The sequence below is a fragment of the Peromyscus maniculatus genome, chromosome 19 (genome assembly GCF_049852395.1).
Source record: "Peromyscus maniculatus bairdii isolate BWxNUB_F1_BW_parent chromosome 19, HU_Pman_BW_mat_3.1, whole genome shotgun sequence".
NCBI lineage: Eukaryota > Metazoa > Chordata > Mammalia > Rodentia > Cricetidae > Peromyscus > Peromyscus maniculatus.
Window position 1 is genome coordinate 25,677,894 of NC_134870.1, and position 26,879 is coordinate 25,704,772.

At 46.6% G+C, this 26,879-nt stretch overlaps 2 protein-coding genes and 1 long non-coding RNA gene across 5 annotated transcripts in view; 1 reads left to right on the plus strand and 2 right to left on the minus strand.

Moving 5' to 3' along the window:
- The window catches only part of Dnajc18 (DnaJ heat shock protein family (Hsp40) member C18), a 45,597-nt gene extending 39,191 nt beyond the window's left edge, over positions 1-6,406 (minus strand). The window contains exons 1-3 of one of the 3 annotated variants that reach the window (XM_016009292.3): positions 6,353-6,406; positions 2,548-2,634; positions 482-668 (exon numbers count right to left, since the gene is read on the minus strand). In XM_016009292.3, coding sequence (XP_015864778.1) covers positions 482-668; positions 2,548-2,587 — 227 coding nt within the window. In that variant the 5' untranslated portion in view covers positions 2,588-2,634; positions 6,353-6,406. Of the gene's footprint in view, positions 1-481; positions 669-1,770; positions 1,897-1,943; positions 2,038-2,547; positions 2,641-6,352 lie in introns of those variants that run through there. The other 2 variants (XM_042263735.2, XM_076554973.1) reach the window with 2 other exon arrangements.
- Positions 2,599-13,519, plus strand: LOC143269546 (uncharacterized). Its single transcript, XR_013046030.1, has 3 exons — positions 2,599-4,294; positions 9,220-9,426; positions 9,607-13,519. It is a non-coding gene; the product is annotated as an uncharacterized LOC143269546 (long non-coding RNA).
- A 1,479-nt stretch (positions 13,520-14,998) lies between these two features.
- Ecscr (endothelial cell surface expressed chemotaxis and apoptosis regulator) lies at positions 14,999-25,131 on the minus strand. The gene is given in 12 exon segments (XM_016009294.3): positions 14,999-15,340; positions 15,540-15,636; positions 17,870-17,906; positions 18,226-18,324; positions 18,738-18,851; positions 19,536-19,625; positions 19,986-20,123; positions 20,729-20,788; positions 20,956-21,000; positions 21,594-21,632; positions 25,022-25,103; positions 25,105-25,131. Coding segments are annotated over 12 exon segments (837 nt in total). The 3' UTR covers positions 14,999-15,331.
- Positions 25,132-26,879: the final 1,748 nt, after the last annotated feature.

Sequence of the window (26,879 nt, forward strand, 5' to 3'; positions counted from 1 at the left end):
CCCAGCACTCACATGGAGCTCAAAACTGCCTACCTGTAACTCCTGTTCCAGCGTCCAAGGCCCTGAGCCTCTGAGGGCTGTACACACATGGTACACAGACATACATGCAGGGAAAACATCTACACACAGAAAATAATAAATAAAACTAAAGAAAAATGGTCATGACACAGGTCAGCAGTTACATAGCACATCCTGAGACACTCTCCTAAGCACTTTATATAAAAATCCCTTATTTACTCCTACTACAACAGCAGTTCTCAACCTGTGGGTCGTGACCCCTTTGGAGCTTGAATGACCCTTTCACGGGGTCACATATCAGATATCCTGCATATGATTCAGACATCCAGACAACAGTGACAAAATTACAATTATAAAAGTAGCAAGGAAATAATTTTATGATGGGGGTCACCACAGCCTGAGGAACTGTATTAAAGGGTTGCAGCATTAGGAAAGTTTGAGAACCACTGTACGACAGGCTTACCTTTGTACCCCAAGTAGCTGTTCCTCTGTATAAGTGGAGCTCCCCTCTCCCTGCCGGGTCTGACTCCACTCATTCTCAGACTTTTTTTCCTTTTGTGCCTTCATGCAGTTACAGCATGCACAGGGATCATGGCTGCCAGGTCGTCTGTCTTCTGAGTATTTGTTTCTTCTAATGGCATCAAAGTAAGCTGCAAAACAACAGCCAATCAACCTCCAGTTCAAACCAACTTAGACTGGGGTTCACTTTTTTTGAGACGGGGTTTCACTATGGCGGGCCTCAAATCCTTGGTCTTCGGCTTCTCCAGTGTTGGAATTACAACCGTATGCTGCTATGCCCAGCTCTACAGTTTTGCTACTTGCCTTAGCTCTCTGTGAGGCAGCTTGTAGATAAGTGCAAAGAAGTGTGAAGTAGTGTCTTTAGATGACTAAAGACATCATGGAGACTTCAAAGTTTCCATTTAAAACTCCAACAAACATCTTCCCTGGGATACTACACAGAAAATACAGTGTGTACCCAAGAACAAATTTTAAATGCCAGAAACACAAAGCCCCAAATGTTCACCATACTTACAGTACTCATTCAACAAATGCTCTTAACTTAGATACAGAAGAAGGGCTTGTGAGGCATCTCTACCCAATACCTTTCCTTTAGTGCAGTGTAGAGAGAGGCCCATTTCTTTGTGCTGCATGGACAGAGGTGACATTGCTCATAAAATAATACTTTGCTTGCAATGTCTCCTGCCTTAAAATTTAAAGCATAGACAGATGCTGTCTCAAAAACAAACAAACAAAACCACAACAAAACAAAACAAACAAAAAGGAATGGAGTAGTTTAATTCTTTTAAACTAGCATTTGCAGGAGCTGGAGAGATGGCTCAGCAGTTAAGATCTCTTGTAGAGGACCTGAATTTGGTTCCCAGCACCCATATGGCAGCTCAAACCTCTTGTAACTCCAGCTCCAGGTGGATCTGATGCCTCTGGCCTCAAAAGGCACCTGAACTCCCAGACACATATTCCTTCCCCCACATACACATAACTAAGATAAAATAAATCTTTTTTTTTTTAATTAAAGGAACACTTGTAGGATTAATATGAACCAAGACACTGGGCTAGGCATATCAGGGGCTGTACAGGTGAGACCAATTCCTATCCACAAAAACATTACAGTTTAGTGCAAGAGGATTCAGCAAGTCCTGAACCTACAAAATGTACAGAACAAGCCAGCGAGGACCGGCCACTCCTGTCTTGTCAGAAGACCTGAAAGGCTTTAAAAACATCTTTCTCTCCTACTTAAGATCCTCCAGTGGCACCCCCTCAACATTCTTCCTTTAAGGTATCCTTCGTATCTTTACATGTAACGTTTGTCTCCACGAAGCTTCTTTTGACACCCAAGCTGTGTTTGGGTACCTTGTCAGTGTGCAACCCAAACCCCCAACCTTGCTGTGGGTAACCCAGGAACTTACTGGCTGTGTTTTGTAAAAGGCTGTTAACCGGTCAAACTCTCTCAGTGGATTGACAGTTCTGTGAGCTCGGGGACCCGCGTCTGTCAAATTCCCCCTGCAGAATCAGCATAATGCAGGACACATGATAGGTATTGGGATCCAAACTTTCTGCCTGGCCGTAGGGTGGAAAAGGACAGACAGCCTACTGGCCTTGATGAGGCCTTGAGGGACAAGATCAAACCGGGGCTGAGAGTCAGGTGGCCATACGCAGAGCAGTTATCCATAAAGGGCAGGTAAGCTACGGAACTCAGCATCCTAAGAGCCTTTGAATCACAGGAGGTCAAGCCTGGCCGGCAGCCGCGGGCTCTGGATGGGGCATGGCCGGGCCGGGGCTGGGGGCTCTGAGGAAACGAGTCGTAGCGGATGACGGGCGACCACAGCCTCTGCCGGAGCCAGCGTTCCCGGCCTCTGCCCTGGGCCCTACCCGAACCCCGCTCAGGCTGAGCATCTTCCCACAAGCCTCCATCTGGCCCAGGATCCCGGCCTTAAGATCCGAGGACCCCGCATCCCTCATCTCTCCGAATGCTGCCTTCCTTGTCCCACCCTTCAGTCGGGGACCTGGTACCTTGGGTCCAGCGCTCCCCGCTGCCCAGAGTGGCCGCCATGTCGGTTTTCGGTCAGCAGGTCGGCGGAGCCTCTCAAGTCCCGGAGGCTGAAAGAGAAGGGGCGCCGAGCGCGGGGCACGCTGGTCATTGTAGTTTAGTCCGAGTGGGCTGCGGAGCTACGCGACTACAAGTCCCAGCGGGGCCCGCGCGAGAGACGCAGAGATGCAGGGGTGTGCAGAGGCTGGACCCCCGGAGGGGGGACTGTAGGGTTTAGTTGGCTGGTTTCGGCGGCGGCCTGGCTGCTGGCTCTGACTCAGACTCATCTGTGGCTGAGGATAGTGGCTTCTCCCCTGCCTGATCCTGACAACATACGAAGATCCTACGGGGCAACGGCTTCGCACGCTGTAGGCCAACCGGCGACATTTACACCCCCAGGAATGTGCGTCTTGAGAATCGAGCAGTGCCTATTCTGTGTAAAATCTATGCTAGGCCCTGGAGATAGAAAGATAGGTTTGGGGAAGGCTAAACTCAACCCTGGGAAGTTTAATGCCCCCCCCCCCGCAAAAAAAAAGAAAGAAAAGTAGGGTGAACGTAATGTAGTTAGTAGTTTTGGTTCCTCCCATCTGAGCTCCTTAGGTATCAGAGGGACCATTATGGGGAGGGTAAGTTTGGGAACTGGCATCAGAGCCCTGTCTTTGCCATTCCTTGTTTTTACTTCATCCCCATCTACTCATGAGCCTCTGAGGCTTCTCTCCTCTGTCCCAGTCCTTTCTCTGGCCCGTTTTCTGAAGGGCCAGCACTAAGGGGTTTGTAAAGAGGAAATGGGGGGGGGGGGGGCGGTTCTTGTGTTTCCCACGGAGTCTAGCAAAGAATCAAAGCAATTTTTTCACATGATTCACCGTGGAATCTCTGGTCTCCTCACTCCCGTACTCATCCTCAGAGGAAGGTGATGAGGTTGAAATCACTAAACCTAATCTAATCACCAAGTCAAAAATCAGGTCTACGAAAGGGCAAAATGATCAGGATTTCAGAAAATTATCTGGAAAAAAAAAAGTACCTGGAATTCACTTAGATCTAATTCAAGAAAACTAATTCAATTTTGCTGTCAACCACCAGCTACTTAGGCTGTTGGGAAAATGAGGTAAACGTGGGGATGCCTAGCCCTGAACCCAAGCAGTGTAGAGTCCGTATTAGGCACATCATAAAGTCTCCAGTATGTCTAACTAGGTCTCCATGCCTGTATATCTGGCAGTTATTATTACTACGAATAGGGAAAAAAAGAATAACACTACCAAAAAGGGATAGGAAGTTGATTTCCCCTGTGTCCTAGCACCTGGCTCCAACTTCTAAAGCTAATGATCTTTCCACTCACTCCTGATTTCAAAAAATGATCAAAGGATAAGTCAGGCATAGTGAGTCACATGTTTATCTCAGCAGAAGAGAGAAAACAGCAAAATCAAGAGGTCAAGGCAATCTGGGATACAGGAGACCTTGTCTTAAAAAAAAGTGTGGCAGAACACATCTGTAGTACCAGCACCCAGAAGGAGGCTGAAGCAGGAGGATCCTAGTTTGAGTTCAGCCTGAGATACACAATGAGACCTTGTCTCAAACAAAAAAGTATGACAAAGTGAATCAGTACGGGAAGGACTGTGTGTCACAACCAGGTGGATTTTGTTATACTCTTAAAGACAAAAGCGTCCAACTCATGAGATAAGCTGAAGTTCCAACTCGGAGGCCCTGGGCCTATGACCAGCTCATATATTTCAGGTAACAGTATGTTAACAGAAGACTGGAACTGGGCATGGGAGATGGCTCAGTGCTTCAAGGCTAGGCTCACAGACAAGAAGACAGAAGCCTGTCCTGAAGGGTCCACTAGTGACCCAATCGGGAGCATGCATCGGATGGTTATCCATAAAAAGGTTTTCTGCTTTGGGGATTGTAGATAGCCTGCTTCTAGAAGATGGCCAGCTGAGATAGTGTACTGCCTTGGATTCCCAGGGCACGGCGCAATCACAGATGTCTGAGCACCATCAACTCACAAGTTTCTGGCTAGACTGAGAAGTACCATGAATTATGAAATCACTTGGGTTCAGAGTCTAGGTTTAAGAGTGTTGGGCAAAATTGGAAAGCTGAGGCTTCCTGAGGAGCACTCTCTCCCCATTCTCTGAAACCTCCCAGTAAAAGAAAAAAGAAAAAAGGGGGTGGTAGTGACATTGCAACCTTCTCAGATAACTACCATGAAAATGTACCCATTGGCTCCTTTATGCCTCTACTGACATTTCTAGATTCATCTGTTTCTGATTCTATCACTTGGACAAATTTAGAACTCCAAACCCCAACACTGAGAACACTTCTGTGCCAGTTGCTGCTTATATTCACCAATCGCTTAGCAGCAGCAATCATTACTGTCAGTCAACATCTGTGTTTGCATGAGGTGGAGGAGCCAAGGGAAAGCAACCAGTAGCAAGAGCAAAGTAGTCCTAGAGGTGGGCTGGAGAAGCGGCTCCGAGGCTAAAAGCATGTACTGTTCTGGAGAGGTCAGGTCCCAGCACCATGTCAGGTGGCTCCTAAGTCACCACTTATAACTCCAGCTCCAGGGCATCCCACATCCTCTTCTGGCCTTCATGGGCACCTGCATTCACATGCACAACCACTTACACATGCACATATACACATAATTAAAAAATAAAAATAGGGCTGGAGAGATGGCTCAGCGGTTAAGAGCACTGGCTGTTCTTCCAAAGGTCCTGAGTTCAATTCCCAGCAACCACATGGTGGCTCACAACCATCTGAAATGAAGTCTGGTGCCCTCTTCTGGCCTGCAGGCAAACATGTAGGCAGAACACTGTATACATAATAAATAAATCTTAAAAAAAAAAAAAAAAAAAAAAAAAAAAAAAAACTTCTTGGAGGGAAACAAGGGAAGAGAACTGGGATCTCTAAGCCAGTTCTCAGGGAGGAAATAGGTGTGAAAGTTGCAGGAAAAAGAATATTCACAAATCCAGGTGGCTGGCAATCAGGACCACAAGTTTTGTTTGTTTGTTTGTTTGTTTGTTTGTTTGTTTTTATAATTTAATAGGACTAGCCTGGCTTTAGGAAATATGTGCCAGAGTAAGAGCAAGGGGTCCTGCAGCCAGTTTCCTATCAGTTTTATCCACCACGTTTAAAATATTTGTTTTTAGAGATGCTGATGTGAGGTTTGCCCCATCCAGGCCTGAAAGAAGAAAGATACTGGGTAAATTTTCCTTCTTTTGGTTAGGGCCTTTGTACCTGAGCTGGTGTGTTGCTTGCTTTCTTATTGGGTGAGCAAAGAAATAAGACATTCTAACACACACACACACACACACACACACACACACACACACACACACACGAGAGAGAGAGAGAGAGAGAGAGAGAGAGAGAGAGAGAGAGAGAGAGAGCCAACTTCCTGCTTTAGAACTGTGTAGTCTTGTATAAGAAAAGGGAGGAAGTTGTCTTGTAAATGGTCACCATCCTGTTGTCTAGACATCAAGGAAGAGATGTAGGCTTAGGGAAGCTACAGGAGCAGCAGAGGGCTGCACTCGGATTTCCTGTCAGAGCGGGACTCTTGTATTTACATACAAAATAGGATCCCACCAAAGCACCCCCACCAACATAGTTTGCTTAGAGCAGGATTTAGTGTTAAATGAGTTCATCCTGGACCCCTCCCCCGAGTATTGTTACTTAGCAACAGGAACATCATCACGGCTAGTGTAGTACTGCAGTGTCAGCAGCAGAGTAAGAGCCTTGCAATCTCAAAGATATTAATACCAGGTCATTCCTCCCCCTCCCATATATAAATACCTTATGACTAACAGCTCACATTTGTAGTACATTATCCAGAGTCAGGGGAAAATTTGTGGCTTTGTAATGAAGAAGTCATATGAGTTAACCAGAGTGAAATCCACCCATGTCCTTGACCTGATTAGTCCAGTATGCTAAGCAGCTGAACCGAGTGTCCATGGCAGAATGATAGCAATTCTAACAGAACTCAAGACTTCTAGACATTGTTATGTCACCTGGAAAGTTCTATGCCAGTGATAGTTTTTTTTAACTGCAGCTGGACAGTAAAGCATGTGCTTTTGGAAGTGCAATTTAAATACAATATATCTAAAATTCTAAAACAAACAAACAAAAAAAACCAATAATGTAGTATGGGGTCATAGATGACTCAGTGGGTAAAAGTACTTGCCACATAAGCTTGAGGACTAGAGTTGGGGATCCCCTGCACCCATATAAAAGCTGGGCAGGCATGGGGGTCTGCTTGTGATCCCAGTATTGGCAAAGTAGGAGATGGGTGTTTCCTGAGGTGAGCTGGATAGCTAGACCAGCCATACCAAGAGGCACTGGGTTCAAGTGAGAGACCCTGCCTGAATACATAGGGTGAAGAGTGAGTGAAGAAAACATGGCCTGTCAACCTCTGGCCTCTACAAGCAAATGCACCCATGTGCATTCCCACTCACAAATATGTGTACTCACACATGTAAGTACACATAACATATACACATAAGAAAGAAAGAAAAGTACTGTAGTGTTCGGACTAGAGATGTGACTCGTTTGGTCGTGTGTTTAACTTGCATGAATCCCTGAGTTTGATCCCCTGCACTGCATGACACTGGGCATGGTCGTCCATATCTATGCCTGGGAGTGCAGGCAAGGTTATCTTCCGCTACATTGTGAATTCCAGGCTAGCCTGGGATAGGGGAGATCCTGTTTCAAAATTAAATAAATACCATAGTATTTATAGTATATATATATAATATAAATGTATATATTATATATATGAAGAGTACTCCAGGAAATGGGCTCTGAGACAGTGAGATATATATATCAAATGATTATTAATGAATGTTTCTGCAACAAGTAAGGGAATACAATCATGTAGAAGAAAAACCGAGGCCCTCCCATCTGCCAGCCAACCATCAGCCAGCCACGTGTCCTCAGCAGCCCACAGCTTGTGAACAAATGCCTTGGCTCTGAATTGTGGTCTGGGAGGTGGTACCCTAGGCCGTCTGCTACAATTGTTGATCAGTCTTGCTTCCCAAGTACCTTTCCCCATTCTTCCTGCCCAGTAAAGTGTGAGGTGAATAAGGCATGGTACAGCTCATTCTCCTAATACACAAAGAGAAAGAAGTCCACAGAATGTTGAAGACTTGCCTGGAGTCACCTGAGACTGTCTTTGGCTCCTACTCATCTTTTCTTTTTAGAATAGGATTATTTTTAGACAGTGTCTCATTGTGCAGCCAGACTGGCCAGAACTTGTTGGCCTTGAATTCAGAGGTCCTCCTGTCTCTGCCTCTGGAGTACTGGGATTAAGATGTGTGCTGTCTCTAAATCTTCTTAAATTTATTTTTATTTTATGTGCATTGGTCTTTTGTCTGCATGTATGTCTGTGTAAGTGTGTTGGGTCCCCTAGAACTGGTGTTACAGACAGTTGTGAGCTGCCACCTGAGGTGCTGAGAATTGAACCTGGGTCCCATGGAAGAGCAGCCAGTGCTCTTAACCAACCACTGAGCCATATCTCCAGCCCCCTGTCTTTTAATTTTTAGATGGTATGTGTCGGTGTGTGCACACACAAGTGTGCTTGCAGAGAAAAGAGGGTCAGATTGCTGGAGCTGAAGTTACAGATGGTTGTGGATGCATGCATGACCTTTGTGCAGGAAATGTAACTCCAGGCTTCTGGAAGAGCAGCAAGTATTCTTAACCGATAAACCATATCTTCTGGCCCTTTTCTTTAGACATGGACTTACAATGTAGCTCTAGGCTGGCCTCCAACTTAACATTCTCCTGCCCAAGCCCCTTAGAGTGTTAAGATTATGAGTGTAAACCTGGTTTTCTTCATCATCATCATTGTTGTTGTTTTGTTTTTTGAGACAGAGTTTCTCTGTGTAACCCTGGCTGTCCTGGAACTCACTCTGCAGACCAGACTGGCCTCGAACTCAGAGATCCTCCTGCTCTGCCTCCCAAGTCCTAGGATTAAAGGCATGAGTCGCCACTACCTGGGTTTTTTTTTGTTTGTTTGTTTGTTTGTTTGTTTGTTTTGAGATAGTCTTTTTATGTAGCCCTGGATGGCCTAGAATTAGGTATGTAGAGCTGACTGGCCTTGAACTCAGAGATCTGCCTGCCTCTGCTCCCAAATTCTGGGATTAATCTCTCCAATCAAACTCAATCTTTTCAAACTTTCATTCTAATAGTTTTGAGGGGGTTGAGGTGGAGAGATGGCTCAGTGGCTAAGAGCACTGACTGTTCTTCCACAGGACCTCCATTTGAGTCCCAGCACCCATATGTAACTCCAGGGGATCTGACTTCTTCTGACCTCTGTGGGCACTGCACATGGTGCAGACATACATGAAGACACAATACCCATACATCTAAAAATAATTTTTAAAAAGAGAGAAAAAATATTTTTTTATAGTTTTAATGAGATGGGGGTGGGGAGAATGAAACTTTTTGTTCTCGCTCTCTCATACCATTTTGTGAAGTTTAAGGCAGAAGAAAATGGCTTTTTTTTTTTTTGCAGATTAAGTACATGATATTCTTTTTGGGTTCTAAGTTAAATACTCTGCAGACACACACATACAACTATTCCCTTTTCTTTCCAAACTAACACCACAGTAGCACATAGCTATTCCCAAGAAAACATATATTTCCGTTTTCCCTCTCTTTTTTAGAAATGGATGCCGCAGAGCTGGAGAGAAGGCCCAGCCACTGAGAACACTGGCTGCTTTTGCAGAGGACCTGGGTTGGACTCCCAGCACCCAGAAGGCAGCTCACAACCACCTGTCACTCCGGGGAAATCTGACACCTTCTGTTCTCTGAGAACAGGCAACAAGTGGATCATAGACATGTATGCAGGCAAAGCACCCGTACACATAAAAGTAAATTTTAAGCCGGGCGGTGGTGGCGCACGCCTTTAATCCCAGCACTCAGGAGGCAGAGGCAGGCGGATCTCTGTGAGTTCGAGGCCAGCCTGGGCTACCAAGTGAGCTCCAGGAAAGGCGCAAAGCTACATAGAGAAACCCTGTCTCGAAAAACCAAAAAAAAAAAAAAAAAAAAAGGTAAATTTAAAAAAATCAAGTGATGTCACAGTGTGCCTGAGATCCTTGATTCTGTTTCTAAGAAACAAACGTATCAGCTGAACAGGGCAAATCGGGTGAGTCTTTGGTGTATGAATTTTCTGAATGCCAATGAGAAAGGAACAACAGCTGCAGAGAGACATTGGATAATAGAAAAAACTACAGAATTAAATCAGCCTATATACTTTAAGGATGTGCTGACCTCAGAATGGAAACCAGGGTATGTATTACATTGGGGACGAGGTTTTGCTTTTGTTTCTACAGGAGAAGATAAGCTGTGGGTACCATCAAAATTGATAAAGGTTCGATTTGAACAAGAGAGACCTCTTAATTAGAGGAGGTGATAGTTCATCAACCAGCATGAACATCCAATTTAAACTAACTGGTATCAATAACACATGCCTTTTCATTTAATCAGATAATAACTTGTCAAAAGGAAACATCCCCAAAATTAGTCTTGGGGAAAGGTTTTTGTTTTTGTCTTTTAGGAGAATGAAGGTTAAGGAATTTGAAGAACACTGGACAAATGAGACAACTGAAGAAATGGGACAAATCATCTATCCCAAGAAACAGAGTGAAACGGTGTATGGGTATATATTATCTAAAAAAATTTTATGTCTTCCTAAATGTTTGTTTCTGCTTTTCTCTAAAGATTTAACACTATTGGTTTTCTAACAGTCCCAGTTCAATTAAAATTTAAAGCTGACTTTGGAGTTGGAGAATGGCTCTCTCCTTCTTTAAAATCAAGCATGTTGTTAAAAGGAAAATGCAAACTCCCTGTATCATGCCAGAATAAGAGCCATCTTCTGCTATGGTACAGGACAAAAGCAAAACTAATTAAGGGACTATTCTATTACTAATCTCAACTCTTTTGATTCTATTCTGATTCTTTAAACTTTTCTTAAAGTATATCAAAATTTACAAGATATATATATATATATATACATTTTAAACTTTGTTTAGATATGAATGGTCATATAGAGTACTAACTAATTCTAGAAAAAAGGCTAGCTGCATATATATGTTTTTGTGTTAGAGTCTCTTATCAGTTTTCTGCAGGAAATCACGGCCAGGCCTAACATCAACTGAAGTCTCCAGAAAGAAGATGGGGCCCCACAACAACAACAATTCCATGTGGACAATAATAATATCATTAAGCTGACAAACATCATCCATAGATCAGCTTTGAACTACAAGGTGCTCAGAGCAATTTTGAGATGACTAGCTGAGATGATCCAGTCTCAAAGACTACTTGAGATAAACCCTGAACTTTGGCATTATACACAGACTGGATAATGAAGGATATAGTTACCTCTCCTAGAATTTGACAATTAACCTAAAATTTTTCTTTCAGGATAAAGAAAACTTCGCCCATACCCAGCAGGAAGCAATTTTAAGACTACGTCGCCCACATTCCCAAAGAGGTGGTGTGGGGTGGGTGGTTTTTTGGTCTTTTTAATGAGTTTTGGGTCTGGGATGATTTTCAGTGTTTAGGGGGGTTGGTTACAAGTTATTGTCAAGGGTTAGGAAAAAGGCTAAGCAAAGGAGATTAGATTTAAGGTTCTTGTTAAAAAAAAAAAGAAAAAGAAAGAAAAGAAAAAGACAATTACTAATTTTAAATACTTTACATTGGATTGGATTGTTTTATATTGTATACAAATTTGAAACTGATATTGTTAGAAAATGCTATATGTATATTTCTAATTGTATTTATACCATTCATTTAACAATGTAATGCAAATTTCTGATCCTTGAATGTTATTATTACCAACTATTAGGATATAAAGAAATGAAAGTTAGTAGTTAAACATTACAATAGAAATTGTAGTCATATTAGATATGTTTTAAAAATTGAGCAGAGATGTTTTAGACAGGTTATCTTCAAACCCTTCAGAGATCTACAGAATATGGCATTTAAAATGTTTTAATAACTTAGAAAATTTTTCTTTTTTGAGACATGTCGGCCCCTGGCAGTACTAATCTACTTCAGAGAAAATATGGGCATTGAAGAAACTGCATATGGAGTCAACTTTCCTTGTGGCAAAAGTTAGCCACTGGACAACAAAGTATCCTCAAATCAACAGGACAAAATGGACAGACAGAACACGAAACAAGGGACTACTGATTCTTGCCAAAACAAGTGTGGTTATGGCTTTATCAAAAGGCATCTTCTGAGGCCAGGACAATATGGCCCCATCCCTGAAGTGGCCTTCGCATCCGGAAAAGGTACAGTGCCCTTTTCTTCAAAGGCAGCTTAACAGGCAGAGGGCGGATGGATTCTGTTGTACAATGGAACAGCAGCTGAAAGCTCATGCCTCTCGAAAGTAGACTGGCATTTAATAGAGGGATGTGGAGAAGAAGAGGATGCTGAGATGAAGCCATATATACACAGCCAAGAAGAATGGACAGCTGAATTAAAAAACTGTCAACAATTTCCAGAATTTAAAATCCTGAATCATGACAGGACATTAGTGGAATTCAGGTGTTTCTGGTACATGGACTGCTCTCACCCAATGTGAGATTGAACTGTTGACCTTGTGTACATCCTACTTCACAAATGAGTCTGTCAGATACACTAAGCCTATAGGCTGAAGATGATGCCCCAACACTGTGGAGAAACCTCAGGTGACTGCCCAGGCAGCTGGCTGTTTCTGTCAACTCACAAATTTTTTGGAAGTTGCTTGCATGCACTTCCTGTTTTTTATTTTTGTTAGCTAATATTATTCCCTTCTTGGGTCTCTGAGGGAGTTGAAGATTAGTTAGTTATGGTTGAAGATTAGTTAGTTATAGTTGAAAATTAATTAGGATAGAAAGTACATTAGATACATCTTGGAATTACCAAAATAGGATAGATAATGGAATTATTTTCTCTGATTTGTCAAATACCTGTTTAGGTATTTATTACTTGTATATATTGTATATAGTTATTGTACTTTTGTATATAGTTTTTCTTTTGTTAGTTTAACCTTTTGCTTTTTTTCTTTTTATTAAAATAGAAAAGGGGAAATGTGGTGGTAATCTAATTGTACTGAAATGTGATTTTGAATGTATGTTAATAAATAAAGTTGCCCGGGGGTCAGAGCTATTAGAGCCATAGCAAGAGTGTGGCAGTGGTGGCACACGCCTTTAATCCCATAGATATCTGTGTGTTCAGGGATATAGCCAACATTGGAGACATATGCCTTTAAGACCTAGGGGGCTGTACATTCAGACAGTGACGAGGCAGTCACGTGTTTGGGTTTACAACCAATGAGAAGGCAGAACAAAATACTTTAAATAGACGAACAGACAGGAATAGAGCGCTCATTCGGGAAGCTGGGACACCGCAGGCAAAGGGTGAGATTTTAGCTCTGAGCTCTGACCTCTCGGCTTTCTCTTTTGCATTGTTTCTGTGTTTCTTATTTAATAAGACGGTTGGTTACATCAATATCACAGTGTGCCTGAGATCCTTGATTCTGTTTCTAAGAAACAAACGTATCAGCTGAACAGGGCAAATCGGGTGAGTCTTTGGTGTATGAAGCCCTGTTATCTGCCCTTGTAAACCTTTCTAGTGTCCCATAGCCGGGACCGAATGATGGCAGGTTACTCTGAGGCAGGCAAAGGACACTTGTCTTTGTCAGCCCTGAGCACATTTGTCAAAATGAGCGTCTTTCTCATGTTCTTTTTCCTGGAGATTTCTTTTTTCTTTTTCTCTTTCTTTCTTTCTTATTATTATTATTTTTTTTAATTTTATATAGAGTCTCTCTACATAGCCCTGGCTGTCTTGGAACTCAGTGTGTAGACCAGGCTGGCCTTGACCTCACAGAGATCCTCTGGCCTCTGTCTCCCAAGTGCTGGAATTAAAGGTGTGCGCCCCCACCATCCGGCCTACATTTTAATTTTAAACAATTAATTTTTTTTTTAAAGATTTATTTATTATGTGTACGGGGTTCTGCCTACACACATCCCTGCAGGCCAGAAGAGGGCGCCAGATCTCATTACAGATGGTAGTGAGCCACCATGTGGTTGCTGGGAATTGAACTCAGGACCTTTGGAAGAACAGCCAGTGCTCTTAACCTTTGAGCCATCTCTCCAGCCCTTAAACAATTAATTTAAAAAGGATTTCTTGCTTGCCTGTGAATGTGTGTGTTTATATGTGTGGGTACTTGTAGAAGTCAGAGAACAATCTGCAGGAGTCGGTTCTCTCCACCTGTGGGTCCTGGGGGCTAAACTCAGGTCACCAATCTTGGTGGCAGGCACCTGTAGCAAGCTTTCTCTTCAGGACAGCAAGCCCCAAAATAATGACACAGAGACATTATTAATTATGAAAGTTTGGCCTTTAGTTACGCTTGTCTCAGCTAGCTCTTTTTTTTTTCTTTTCTTTTTTTCTGAAGAGGGCGCCAGATCTTGTTACAGATGGCTGTGAGCCACCATGTGGGTGCTGGGAATTGAACTCAGGACCTCTGGAAGAACAGCTAGTGCTCTTAACCGCTGAGCCATCTCGCCAACCCATAGCTCTTATAACTTAACCCATTTATGTTACTCTATCTTCTGCCACATGGAGTTACCTCTCTTCCATCTTGTACCTCCTGTTTCCTCTCCACGTCTGGCTGGCGACCCCACCTTCTTCTTCCCAGAGTCCTCTCTCTGCCCAGAAGGCCCACCTATCTCTCCTGCCTAGCTATTGGCCGTTCAACTTTTTATTGCACCAATCACAGCAATGCATCCTCACACAGTGTACAGATCTCCCACATTAGGCACCGGTACCCACGGAGCCATCTTATGGCTGATTCCATTCACTGTTGGGGATAACTGGTCACCCATTACAGTCTGCTTCTTCTGTTGAGGTGGCTGCCCAGTGCTTCTACCTTACCTAGGTAAGTAAAGCTGGGACCTGGTTGCACAGGTTTGTAATCCCGGATACTCAGGAGGCTAAGACCCAGAGATTGTTAAATTCAAGGTCCACCTAACTCAGAGTAAGTTCAAGGCTAGCCTGGACAACTCAGTGAGACTGTCTCAAAACATAAAGTATATCTCAGAGCATTTATCTTAGCAGTAGAATGCTGAGTTTTAATCCTAACACACACATACACACATATGAAAATAATTAAATTAGTAAATAAAAAGACAGGTATCAATCAAACCTAACAAAAACTCCCCCTACCACACAAATTTTCAGAGCTACCTACAGAGGTAGAAACACGCAGGCATGTCTGGCCTAGGAGAGAAGACACCAAAGTTGCTAGAATGCTACTAAGAAATGTATATGGGGGGGGAGAGGGAGGGAGGAAGGGAGGGAGGGAGGGAGGGAGGGAGGGAGGGAGGGAAGGAAGGAAGGAAGGAAGGAAGGAAGGAAGGAAGGGAGAGGGCAACATAGATCTTAAAAGAAATTGGATTCCAGGCCAGAAAAATAATTTTAATGTGAGTAGAATGGACCAGTCTACCTTATTACTTGGCTCTTGCTCTATTGACTCCTCATTCCTTAGTTTCTGAGGAGGAAGGAGAGCAGGCCAAATGTCTAGAGTGGCTTCCACATGGGACACAGTTTCTCATATGGTAAGCTGCTTCTGGATCTAGAGGAATTCGATATCCTTTAGAGCTGGGAGCAGACATGAAACAAAATAATTTATATGTGGTCTGTTGCCTTCAACAATCTCATCTCTTCTTCTTCCTCATGGTCAGTGGGCATCTGCATCACACTTGGACCCATGGCAACTCAAGGTCACTTTTAAAGAATCTGAAAAACATACACGATGAGGAATGATGAACTTGGGAGGGGCAAGGTAGGAGAGCAGAGGAGAGAGCCTGGGTCTTTGATCATGGCGTTAGCCTTTCTGGGTAAGGAACCAGAACCTGAAAATAGGGTTGGGGTGGGAGGGGAGAGGAGGAGTGGAGGCGGGTGAATCTGGGGAAGGAAGAAAAATTTAAAACTGTACCTTTTCTGCTGAGGTGCGGCCTTTGCTATTATTCATGTTGATGTTCTTCATGGAGATGAGGGTGATGCTGTCTTTCTCTCCATTGGCCGTGGAGCAGCTGAGACGGGAAGGGATCCAGTTTACAGAGAGGAGGGGACAGAGCAATGGGGAGTAAAGGGAACTTGGGGGTACCGTACCGTCAATCTTCGTTTCAGAAAACTGGGTTTAGGGACAGATCATTGTAAAATGAGAATGTACACTGAAATCCAGGGGACTTGTATTTAAAGTGTTTTTGTTCTTTTTCAAGTTGGGTTGGTGGTATACAACTATAAAGCCAGCACTTGGCAGGTAAGAGATAGGAAAATGAGGAGCTCGGTGCCATCCTCAGCTGCACAGTGAGTTCAAAGCCAACCCCGGCCCTGTGAGACTCTCCTCAAAACAAGACAGTGTTTACTGTCTACTGGTTGTTTGATCTTGACAAAGTTACAGCCTGTCTTGTGTTCAGGGTTTTTTGTTTGTTTGTTTGTTTTATTTGGGTGGTATTTGTCTGTTTGATTTTTAGATTGGTCTCATATGGCCCAGGCTGGCCTCAAACTACATCTGTAGTCACTGATGACCTTGAATTTCCAATCTTCCTGCCTCCTACTTCCCAAAGTACTGGGATTACAGCTGTGTACCCCCAGGTCTGGATTATGCAATAATTGAACTAGAACCCAGGACTTTGTGTATCCTAGGCAAGCGCTCTACCAGCTGAGCTACATCTCCAGCCCCAGTTTTTAAAAAAGATTAAATTTAAAATTTTTTAAATGTATGTGTATGTGTGTGTTGAGTGGGGTGGGGGCGGGTGTACCCAGGAGTATGGGTGTCCTTGGAGGACAGAAGCATTGGATTTCCTGGAGCTAGAGTTACAGGAGTCTGTGTGCTGCCCAATGTGGGTGCTGGGAACCCAGATTAGAACCTTTGGAAGAGAAGTACATACTGTTAGCTGCTGAACTGTCTCTCCATCACCAACAACTTTTTAATGTATAAAATAAAGTTGATGGCTGGAGAGATGGCTCAGCAGTTAAGAGCATTGGCTGCTCTTCCAGAGGACCTGAGTTCAATTCCCAGCACTCACACATAACAGCTCACAACTGTCTCTAACTTCAGTTCTAGGAGATCTGACACTCGCACCAATGAGCATAAAATAAAATTAAACAAATGATTAAAAAATAATAATAAAATAAGGTCAAACATCCCTTAAAGAATTGCTATAAAAGCCAGGCATAAATGAATGGAAACACATGAACTATGAACCAAAGGCTGAGGGGGCCCCCAGCTGGATCAGGCCCTCTGAATAGGTGAGACAGTTTATTGGCTTGATCAGTTTGGGAGGCAACTAGGCAGTGGGACCAAGTCCTGTGCTCATTGCATGAGTTGGCTGTTTGAAACCTGGAGCTTATGCAGGGACACTTGGCTCAGTCTGGGAGGAAGGGACTGGACTTGCCTGGACTGAGTCTACCAGGTTGATTACAGTCCTCGGGGGAGGATTTGCCCTGGAGGAGGTGGGAATGGGGGGTAGGCTGGGGGTAAGGGGAGGATGTGGGAGGGGGGAGAATAGGGGAACCCGTGGCTGATATGTAGAACTGAATGGTATTGTAAAATAAAATTAATTAATTAATTAATTAATTAATTAAAAAAAAGCCAGGCATAGTGGCACACACCTTTGATCCTAGCACTTGGAAGGTAGAGAAGGTGGATCTCTGTGAGTTTAAGGACAGCCTGGTCTACATAGTGAGTTCTCAGACAGATAGAGCTACATAGTGAGACTCTGTCTTGAAAACAAACAAACAAATAAAAAGCATTACTGTAAAGATTTGAGACAATATCATAAATTGAATGCCATTGTGTACAGTACATAGTAAGTTTGTTTTTATTGTTTTCTCAATACAGGGTTTCTTTAAGTAGCCCTGGCTGTCCTGGAACTCTCTCTGTAGACCAGGCTGGCCATGAACTCGGAGATTTGCCTGCCTTTGTCTGCTAAGTGCTGGGATTAAAGGTGTGAGCCACCACACCTGGCTTCACGGTAGGTTTTCAAAGTTTCCTGAGCTTAGAGAGGATGTATCTTACATCAGAATCTGCATTCCTGCACTTTTCATTAAGAGACAACAGAAGCTGAGCCCTGGTGCTAAAGAACCTCCCTTATCTCTGCTCACCTGAGCCTGCCAACCTGGCCCAGCTTCAGGGAAGACCGCAGGATTGTGGGGCATATGTCTGCACGTGGTGTGAATGGGTGTGGTATGTGGCGGGGAAGCAGGAGGAGGATTTCAGGTTAGATAGAAGAGTCCTCTCATAGGCTTCTAAAGTCTTACCTTTCAGATAGCCCTGAACTCCCTGGTTTCTGTGGATCTGTGAAATCCCAAGGGCACAGGTTAGGGTCAGATGCTCTTACTCAGATGCCCAGCCTTCCCCAAGGGCACAGGTTAGGGTCAGATGCTCTTACTCAGATGCCCAGCCTTCCCCAAGGGCACAGGTTAGGGTCAGATGCTCTAACTCAGATGCCCAGCCTTCCCCTCAAAGCCCACCCGAGCCCGCCTTCCCATCTCATCAAGTGCTGCTGCTGCTTCTTGCCATTCCTGCCCCCAGCCCAGCTGGCATCAGCCTGAGCCCCTTGCTCTGGCTCAGTCCACACAGGGGTCAAGGGAACCCAGCACGTCAAGACGATTACCTTCAGACTCCTTGTTCTTCCGACACTTGAACCTTAGACTGACCACACTGACGAGGACGATCACCACAACCACCAGGATGACAATGAAGCTGATAACACCTGAGCAGGGAAGAGATGGGGAGCAGGGGGAAGAGGTGGGAGCAGGGAGGGAGAGGTGGGGCAATAAGGGTGAGTCTAGAGTTCCCTTCCCTGGTAAGTATAGTAGAGTGTGTGTGTGTGTGTGTGTGTGTGTGTGTGTGTGTGTGTGTGTGTGTGTGTGCTTCTCAAGTGAATTCTGCTTCTCAGGGGAAAATGAGTACTCTATTAGCCGGTACTCCTAGCATGGAGCCCATTAAATCCAAGAAAAACTGGCCAGAAGGTCAGTGAAAACTTCTTCCCACGAGGGCCTTGCTCACCAGCAAGTCCACCCCAGAATGAATGGATGAGATCTGAACTCGCGTTCCTATCCAGAGTCTAAGTCCGTCCTGAGGTAGAGTCCCCTCTCACGCCCCATCCTCCCTGCCGTCTCTCACCAAAGGCTGCCACGGTTAGCACCGACTCTGACGTGGGGCTGGGCATGACAGTCACCTCTTCCCCGGTCCGCAGGCTTGCGGTCCCTGAACTGGGAGTAGCATTCAGAGACACTTCTGAAACAGAGTGGGTGTCGGTGCATCAGTGAAGGGTGCTGGCGGGAACTGGCAAAGGGAGCCAGCCTCTCCCCCATCCCCTGAGGTAAGAGCCTGAAGAGGCTAACAGCCCATTGAAAAGGACCTCCTGCCACCGACTAGACCGACCCCTGAAAACAGAGGCTGGAGAGCTCTCCTCTCTATAGGAATAGTTCTGCCGGCTGTTTACATTGCTGGTTTCAGAGGACTCCAGGAGGTCCAAGGTGCTTCCCAGCACCACTTGGTGCCCAAAAGAAAGGATTTATGCTGCGGAAGCAGGGAAGACAGACTGGGCAAAGCAGAGTCATCTATGTTCCGCAAACCAGTGAAGATGGAAGGAAAAGAAGGCACCGACCCAAAGAGCAGGGTTGCCAGGTAAGGGGCGTAGGTTTCTGCTCCTCTTACAATGATACTGGGTTGGCTAAACAGCTCAACAGGTAAAGGTGCTTGCCACCAAGGCTGGCGGCCTGAGTTCAATCCCTAGGACCTACGTGGTGGAGGGAGAGAACCAAAGTCACAAACTCCAGACCTGTTTGCTGTCCTGTTTCCTCATCTCTGCTCGCCTCCTGCCTAAGCCTGGAGTCTAAAACGTGCAAGGATCCAAACGTGATCAGAAAGAAAGGGTCATTGATATGGCTCTTTGCTGGGAACACACACTGGACATACCTTCTCTTGTGTCATTGACATTGCTGCTGCTGCTGCTGCTGCTGCTGCTGCTGCTGCTGCTGCTGCTGCTGCTGTCTGGGGTCCCTGTGCCTGCACCCGAAGCAAATGGCCAAGATGGAGGGTCCCCATCCCTCCCAGCATACCCTGAGAAGGGTCTAGCCCTTTCCCAACCCTGTATTTGGGAGTCCCCTTCCCATTTCCCTCTCCTGCCCACTCTTTTCTCAGGCCCAAATGTAGGGTTGTTCAGCCTTGGCTATGAGCAGGCCCAGATTCCTGTTTCGACCTCTTTCCAGTGGTTTCTTACAATCTTCCAAACCAGGGCACCACTGATGTAGCTTCTAGACTCAAGAACCTCCACCCAGCACTTAGGCCACCTGGCTAAAGGGAGAAGGAACCCATCCAGACATATCCAGGGTCCATCACCTCCCGCCGCCTGCTCTGGGTACTCACTAAGTCCCAATGTGTGCTTCTGTGGCTGGAACGACATCAAGCCGGGCAAGGAAAAGGAGTGATGATCCGTGGTGCTTGACCTGGGCGTTACAGGCTGACTGGATCCCAAGGAGCCTTGAGAGGCCTTCTCTAGAATTTCTGTGGATTGGGAAGCACACATGACCCCCTCAAAGCATCAGCCAGAATATGCACAGGGAGGGTTCCTTAGTCCAAAATATCCTCCTTTCTTTCTGTTCCTGTGTGTGTGTGTGTGTGTGTGTGTGTGTGTGTGTGTGTGTGTGTGTGTGTGTGTTGATTAAATCTAAGACTTCTCTTACACTAGGCAAGCCCTGTGCCCGAGCTACAGCCCCAGGCCTCCTTCTCATCCCTGCTTTCAATTTCTGAAGGAGCCATTCTCTGGAGGAGCCAGACCTCTGAGCCTTGGTCTTCGCAGTTTGCTCTACTCGGAACACGTCCTTCCCACCTTCCACCCCACAGCCTCCACCTGCTCATCTCCCTCCTTCCCAGGTCAGTTCTCGAGGCCCCTGCCTGTGGGGAGGACCCCCCAGAGCTGATGTCTGAAGTGGGTTGACCTTGGTGTGGGTCCCGTGACACCTGCTGCCCTGCTTTGGGATCACCAGCGTGAGGCCCTGTTTGCCTGTCCCTCCTGCCACAAGTCTACATTCTCCTGCAGAGCTGACTGGCACTTCCCCGGGTCCTCCTAGGCCCTTGTAGGCACTATTGAAGTCTCAGCAGCTCAGTACCTGGGGTAGCGGTGCTCAGGAGAAGCCTTGAGCTGCCAGGCTCTGAGGAAGATTTGTCTCCTGCAAGAACAGAAGCAGACGGAGAGAGGAGGCAGGTGGGGCGGGCCTGGTGATGTCATACCCCTTTGCCCATCTGAGAACCCCCAAGCTCCAAGTGCGTCCGAATGGCTGGGGCCGGCATGGGAGGGTAGAGGTGGGCTTCTCAGCAGCCACACTCATTCACTCACCTGAGCTGAGAGAAACTGTCTGCGGGCTCGGACTCCTGAAGAGCCCTGAAACACATCAATGGAGGGTCTGTTACCTCTGTCCCTCAACGGTTCTGTGCCCTTCTCCTCTCTGAAGCTATGTTTTCATGTTTTGTTTTGTTGTCTTCTTCTCCCCTCCTCTACCTCTGACTGGTCACCTCTGCCCTCTTCAAGCCATGTTAGACGAGGCCAGTTGAGCCCCAGAGACCTGTGGCCCAAGATCTCATCACTTGCGTTCAATGAAAAAGAGACTGGGCCCCGTGGTTGGTGGTGCACGCCTTTCGTCCCAGCCCTGTTGGGGCAGGGTGGGTCTCTGAGTTTGACCCAGTCTGGTCTACAGAGAGAAAGTTCCAGGACAACCAGGGCCACATAAGAAACCCTGTCTTAAAAAAAAAAAAAAAAGAAAGAAAGAAAGAAAGGAAGGAAGGAAGGAAGGAAGGAAGGAAGAAAGAAAGAAAGAAAGAAAGAAAGAAAGAAAGAAAGAAAGAAAGAAAGAAAGAAAGAAAGAAAGAGAAAGAAAGAAAGGAAGAAAGAAAAGAAAACCAGAGACCAGAGCTCCCCCCTCTAATACCTTTCTAAGCTCTTAGGCACAAACCTAGGGTCGGCCCCACGAATCTTACCCTGAGAGGTCTGAGTTGTCGTAGGCTGAGAGCTGTAGCCTGTGAGAGAAAGCAAAGATGCATAGACTGTGACTGGGCATGGTGACCAAGCCTTTGTTCCCAGCACTCGGGAGGCAGAGGCAGGCAGATCTCTGTGAGTTCGAGGCCAGCCTGGGCTACATAGTGAGTTCCAGAACAGCCAGGGCTACGTAGAGAAACCCTGTCTGGAAAAATCAAACCAAATATATAGACTACCTTGGTAACTCTGCCAAGCAGAGCTCACGAGGGAACCTTGGTCTTTTGGCTGTCTAAGACCCCCCTGCTGGAAGGCAAGCACACTTGGCAGGGGATTAAACAAAAACGGCTTGTCACCATCATGGCCACATCACTCACTCGTCATCACTCATGGTTCAGAGTCCTAGAGTCTTTTACTATGTCTCGATCCTCTCTAGGCATCCCACCAACCTGACACAAGGCTAAGGGATGGTTATTTAAACTAACGACCCGTCTGGACCAACACCCAGAACGCTAGGTCTCTGGTAATGCCACTTCGGGGCCCATTGGTTTCCCCTGTGAAGACTGTCATTTTGACTCCAAGGGGAGGGGAGGGGAAGGTGAATGAGATGGGGTGGGGCCTCTCTCTCTCTCTCTCTCTCTCTCTCTCTCTCTCTCTCTCTCTCTCTCTCTCTCTCTCTCCCCTTTCTCCTCCCCCACCGGAGGTAGAGGCCTGTACCGGAAACAAGTTCTGAGGTATATCCAGGAGGAGAGGAAGCGTTAACAGGAGGGGCCGGTTGACTCTCACAGGCAGAGGCACAGTTGTTCTGGGCCAAACACAGGGTGGAGGTGGTTACCAGCAGCCAAAGCTGGAGCCCTTGTTAGCTATTCTGTTTGTCCACATGTGTGTCTGTGGGCCTCTGAGTAGATATGTGTATGTGTATGCTTGTGTGTGTGTGTGTGTGTGTGTGTGTGTGTGTGTGTGTGTGTGTGTGTGTGTAGGGGGACTGGAAGGTCAGGTTATGTTTGCTCACTTTCCACAATGAAATCATGTTTGAAAACTCTGAACAATGTGAAAAAGGAAAACAACATAGGGAAATGGAACCGCCCATCTGGGGCCGCTCCCTCCACACAGGCTGGGACTGACGCTGCTGCTCTGGCCCCACTGCTTCTTGGCCTCTCATCATGAGGGAAGGATCAGGCCCAGGCCCCGATGGACTGAAGCAGCTGGATTCCAGGGGCCCACCCCCAGGCTATGGCAGCCTGCTGGTCTGTTTGTTTTCCTTAAGCTACTACCTTCCTTCATGGAGCTATCGCTTGGATAGTGTGGAATTGCTTCCAAGCCAAAGCTTACCCAGCCCTGGGATGTGTTCTCCCAGGTCAAGATCTCCTACATCCCTGTTCCTTTGTGGGTAGTGGTTCCAGAAGGAAGTAAATATTACAGGAACCCCAGGCTAGAGAGAATCCTTTCTAGCAAGGGATGAGCCTGGGCGAACCCTTTCCAGCCAGTCTCTGAACACAGCTGCTTCCAGTCCTATGAATCCTCTCAGGAGTGGAAGTCAGAGTGCACCTGTTTTTCTGAACCTATCTAGAGAATGATCTACACGTTTTCGAGGCGTTCCCAAGACCCAGGCGTCAAGCCTTAAAGGTCCGAACTCTCTGCCTCCTACCCCGCTCCTCCCAACCTGTCACCTATAAAGACTTCTGTGAGCAGAGGAGGGACTCGAGGAATGTGTGTTCCTGTAAGGCCAGTGCCTCTGACCAGGGGACACCAGACATCCGAAGAGTCATGGCCACAAGAATCTCTAATTTTCCTGATCTCCGCTTCCTAAATCCCTACCTGCTTCGTTTCCTTCCAGGCTGACCCCGCCCACACCCCTGTTTTCCTGAGCCGCAGGGTCAAGGGTGTTGAAAACCATGGGCTTGCAGGGCCTGGGGATGCAGCTCAGTGGTAGAGCACTTACCTAGCCTGTGTGAGACCCTACGATCAATCCCCAGCACCACAAAGAAAAAAAGAGTCGGGGTGGGGGGATTTGAAGTTCTGGCTTCACTCGCTGTCTGAGTGAGAGAGGATAGAGGTATAATTCTGTGTAAGCGCTAAATTAATTGGCTCCTCAGCATCACACACCACACACACACACACACACACACACACACACACACACACATTCACACACATACACACACACACACACACACACACACACACACACACACACACACACACACACACACACACAGTGAGCCTCCTAAGTTGCTGGGGTGGGAGAGAAAATACACATGAGACACACAGCTCCTGACAGCCCTTGTCCAATCAGCACTTCACATTTTAAAATTTGCACCGTTCTCGTGGTTTCTCCGAATCTAAAGACTGGCTGACTCTTTCCATCCCCACTGTCGGCATGAGTCTGCGCCAAACAGTTCCTTGGCAGCGGCCAAAACGAGGCAGACAAATGCTGTGAGCTCCTGCATGGAGAGTGTGGGCAAGATCGCGTGGCCTGGCTAGAGAGAGTCCAGGCCTATGGGATTTCTCAGAGGTCCCCAGGATTAACCTCTGGCTCTATCCCGTGGGAGTTGGTGGGCACAGAGGGGTGTCAGCGTTGACCCCAGCCCGTGGGCTTGTAAAGAAACGCCTCACTTCGGCAGCAGGCAACGTTTTCTGGAACACAGACCCTTTCCCCTAAGCACGCTGGCCATCTTTCCACTGCGTGGAGCGCAGCCTCGTGAGTCTACCACAAAGGACTGGGCTTGGGGGCGTGACAAAGGGAAATGCTGCCTGTGAGTCAGCGTGTCCTGGACTTCTCATGGTTCCCAGCAATGGCTCCCTAATTAGAGGATCCTGCCGCAAGGCCCCACTCATGACCACCAGCCATGTCTGAGGGGTTTTATTTCGGGCACCTTGCCGGAGGAGGCCATCTCATCCAGTCCCAGTGTTGTGTGTACCCTCCTTGGTAGACGGGTCTTCCTGTCTAACCAGAAGCCCTCTTGCTGTGATTTGAGATTAAAGTCAGCATTTCAGATTCACAGGTTGTAATTCTTCACAGGAAAGGATAAAAGAGAAGGTCACCTGTGAAGTCCAAGGGGCAGACCGTTTTGTGCTAGAACCTTTCAGAGAAGGTGACTGTGGTGGCCGGATCAGTCAAGACTATTTATTGACAGGACAGCCACAGGCTTCTTCTGGCCTGTGTACCCCTTAAAAGGAATTTTCCAGGTTCTGTCACGCATCAAGCCAGCCACTTCCCACCTTTCAGGGGCCAGACTCTATGGGGGAACCCTAGAAAACATCATAACTGAGCTAACAGTATCTGTTTTACCAGGGCGGTATTTCCCATCCTCCAGGCCAGCTGATCCGCTTTATGGAAAGGTTCTGGAATTTCCCTATTTCAGACAGAGCCCTGGATGGGAACATGGGGGGTGGGGTGGGATGCTGGACAAAAGCAGCAAGTGCCTCTTACCTTGGAGCAGGAGTAAACCGAGGATTGCTGAACCCAGCCGCATGGCCCCGTTGGTCCCCATATCAGCTGGGCGTGAGGCCGGCAGGCGTCTCAGTGTATTCTCTGTCCATAATGGAGAAGAGAGGGAGAGTGCTGGGAGGAGATGGGGGGCGGGCGGGGGCTGGCTCTCCAGGAGCTTCCTGTCAAAGAATAGAAGGAAACAGATTGGGACCGGCTCCAGGGGCCCCAGTTGAGCACACAGCCCAGACAAGGATGTGAGCCTGAGCCGCAGAGCTATGATGAGCACTAGCTGGGGCCTCTTTGGTCTCCCTGGATGCTGTGTACAATGACCAATGGTGGCAGTGTGCCCCCAGTGCCACCTTCCTCTCTGAGGGATCCCTCAGGTCCCCCCCTACAGCACCTGAATTTTTCCCCAAGCCTGCTGTTCTGGACACATTCTCCTCTCCGAGGACCCAGCCCTAAGCTCGACCCACCAGCGGCCCATGCTCTGCAGACTATGAATTCTCTACATTCCTCTCCCCACTCACGGCTCCCAGTCCAGATGGGACTTCCAGCATCCTTTAGGGAGGCCTTACAAGCAATCTCCTTATTCCTGGTAGAAAAACAAGAGGTGGGCTGGGCAAAGCTCTCAGTGGATAAAGAACTAGCTTGCAAGCTGGAGACTCGAAATTCCATCCCAACACCCTCATAAGAATCCAGACAAGGTGGCTGGCCTGTAGTTCCAACACTGCAGAGGCCGAGCCGGGGGAACCCCTGGGGCTCACTGGCCCTCTAGACTGATTGGTAAGCCCCAGGTTCCTATGAAAGGCCCTGTCTCAAAAACAAGTGGATGGCTCCTGGGGAACAATCTCTGTGGCTTGACTTTTGGTCTTTGTACGGACACTTGCACTGGTGTGCGCACACACACACACACACACATGCATACACACACACACACCCCACATATACACACACATACTACACCACACCACACACCACACACACCACACATACACACACATATATACACACACACACACCACACCACACATACACACACACCACACATACACACACACCACACATATACACACACATACTACACTACACCACACATATACACACATACCACACCACACACCACAAACCACACACACACACACACACACACACACACACACACACACACACCATGAGGATCACATGCCAGGCATTCCCCTTGCCTCCCTCGTCCACTTAGGTTAGGTGTTCCCTGTGCCTGGGCAATGCCTTGTCCTTACCCTCCATAGCATGCCCCAGGCTCTCACTTTCTCCTGAAGACTGCAGGCCAGCAGTATTGCTACACAAAACTGACCATATAGCAAGGCCCCGGCACATACTTATTGAATTAAGTCTAAAACATTTAAGAGTATGAGAAAAAATGAAGAACAGAGATATTTGACATACAATACTACTTCCATTTATTTATTTATTTAAGTTTTTTCTCTGTGTGGCCCTGACTGTCCTGAACCTCACCTTTTAGACCAGGCTGGCCTCAAACTCAGATCCTCCAGCCTCTGCCTCCCAAGTGCTGGGATTAAAGGCATACAACATCATGCCTTCCCTGCCTATGACTGACTGATGATTGATTTTTAGGCAGAACCTTGTAGGCAGAGTTTTCCTGTTCTGACCACCTGGTGTCAAATAAACACATGGAGGCTTGTAGTAATTACAAATGCTCGGCCAATAGCTCGGGTTTATTATTAACTAGCTCTTACATTTCAATTAACCCTTTTCTGTTAATCTATGTATTGCCACGTGGCTCATGGCTTTACCTTCCTCTACATGTCTTGCTTCCTCGGTGGCTGGCTTGAGTCTCTCTGACCCCACCCTTCTTCCC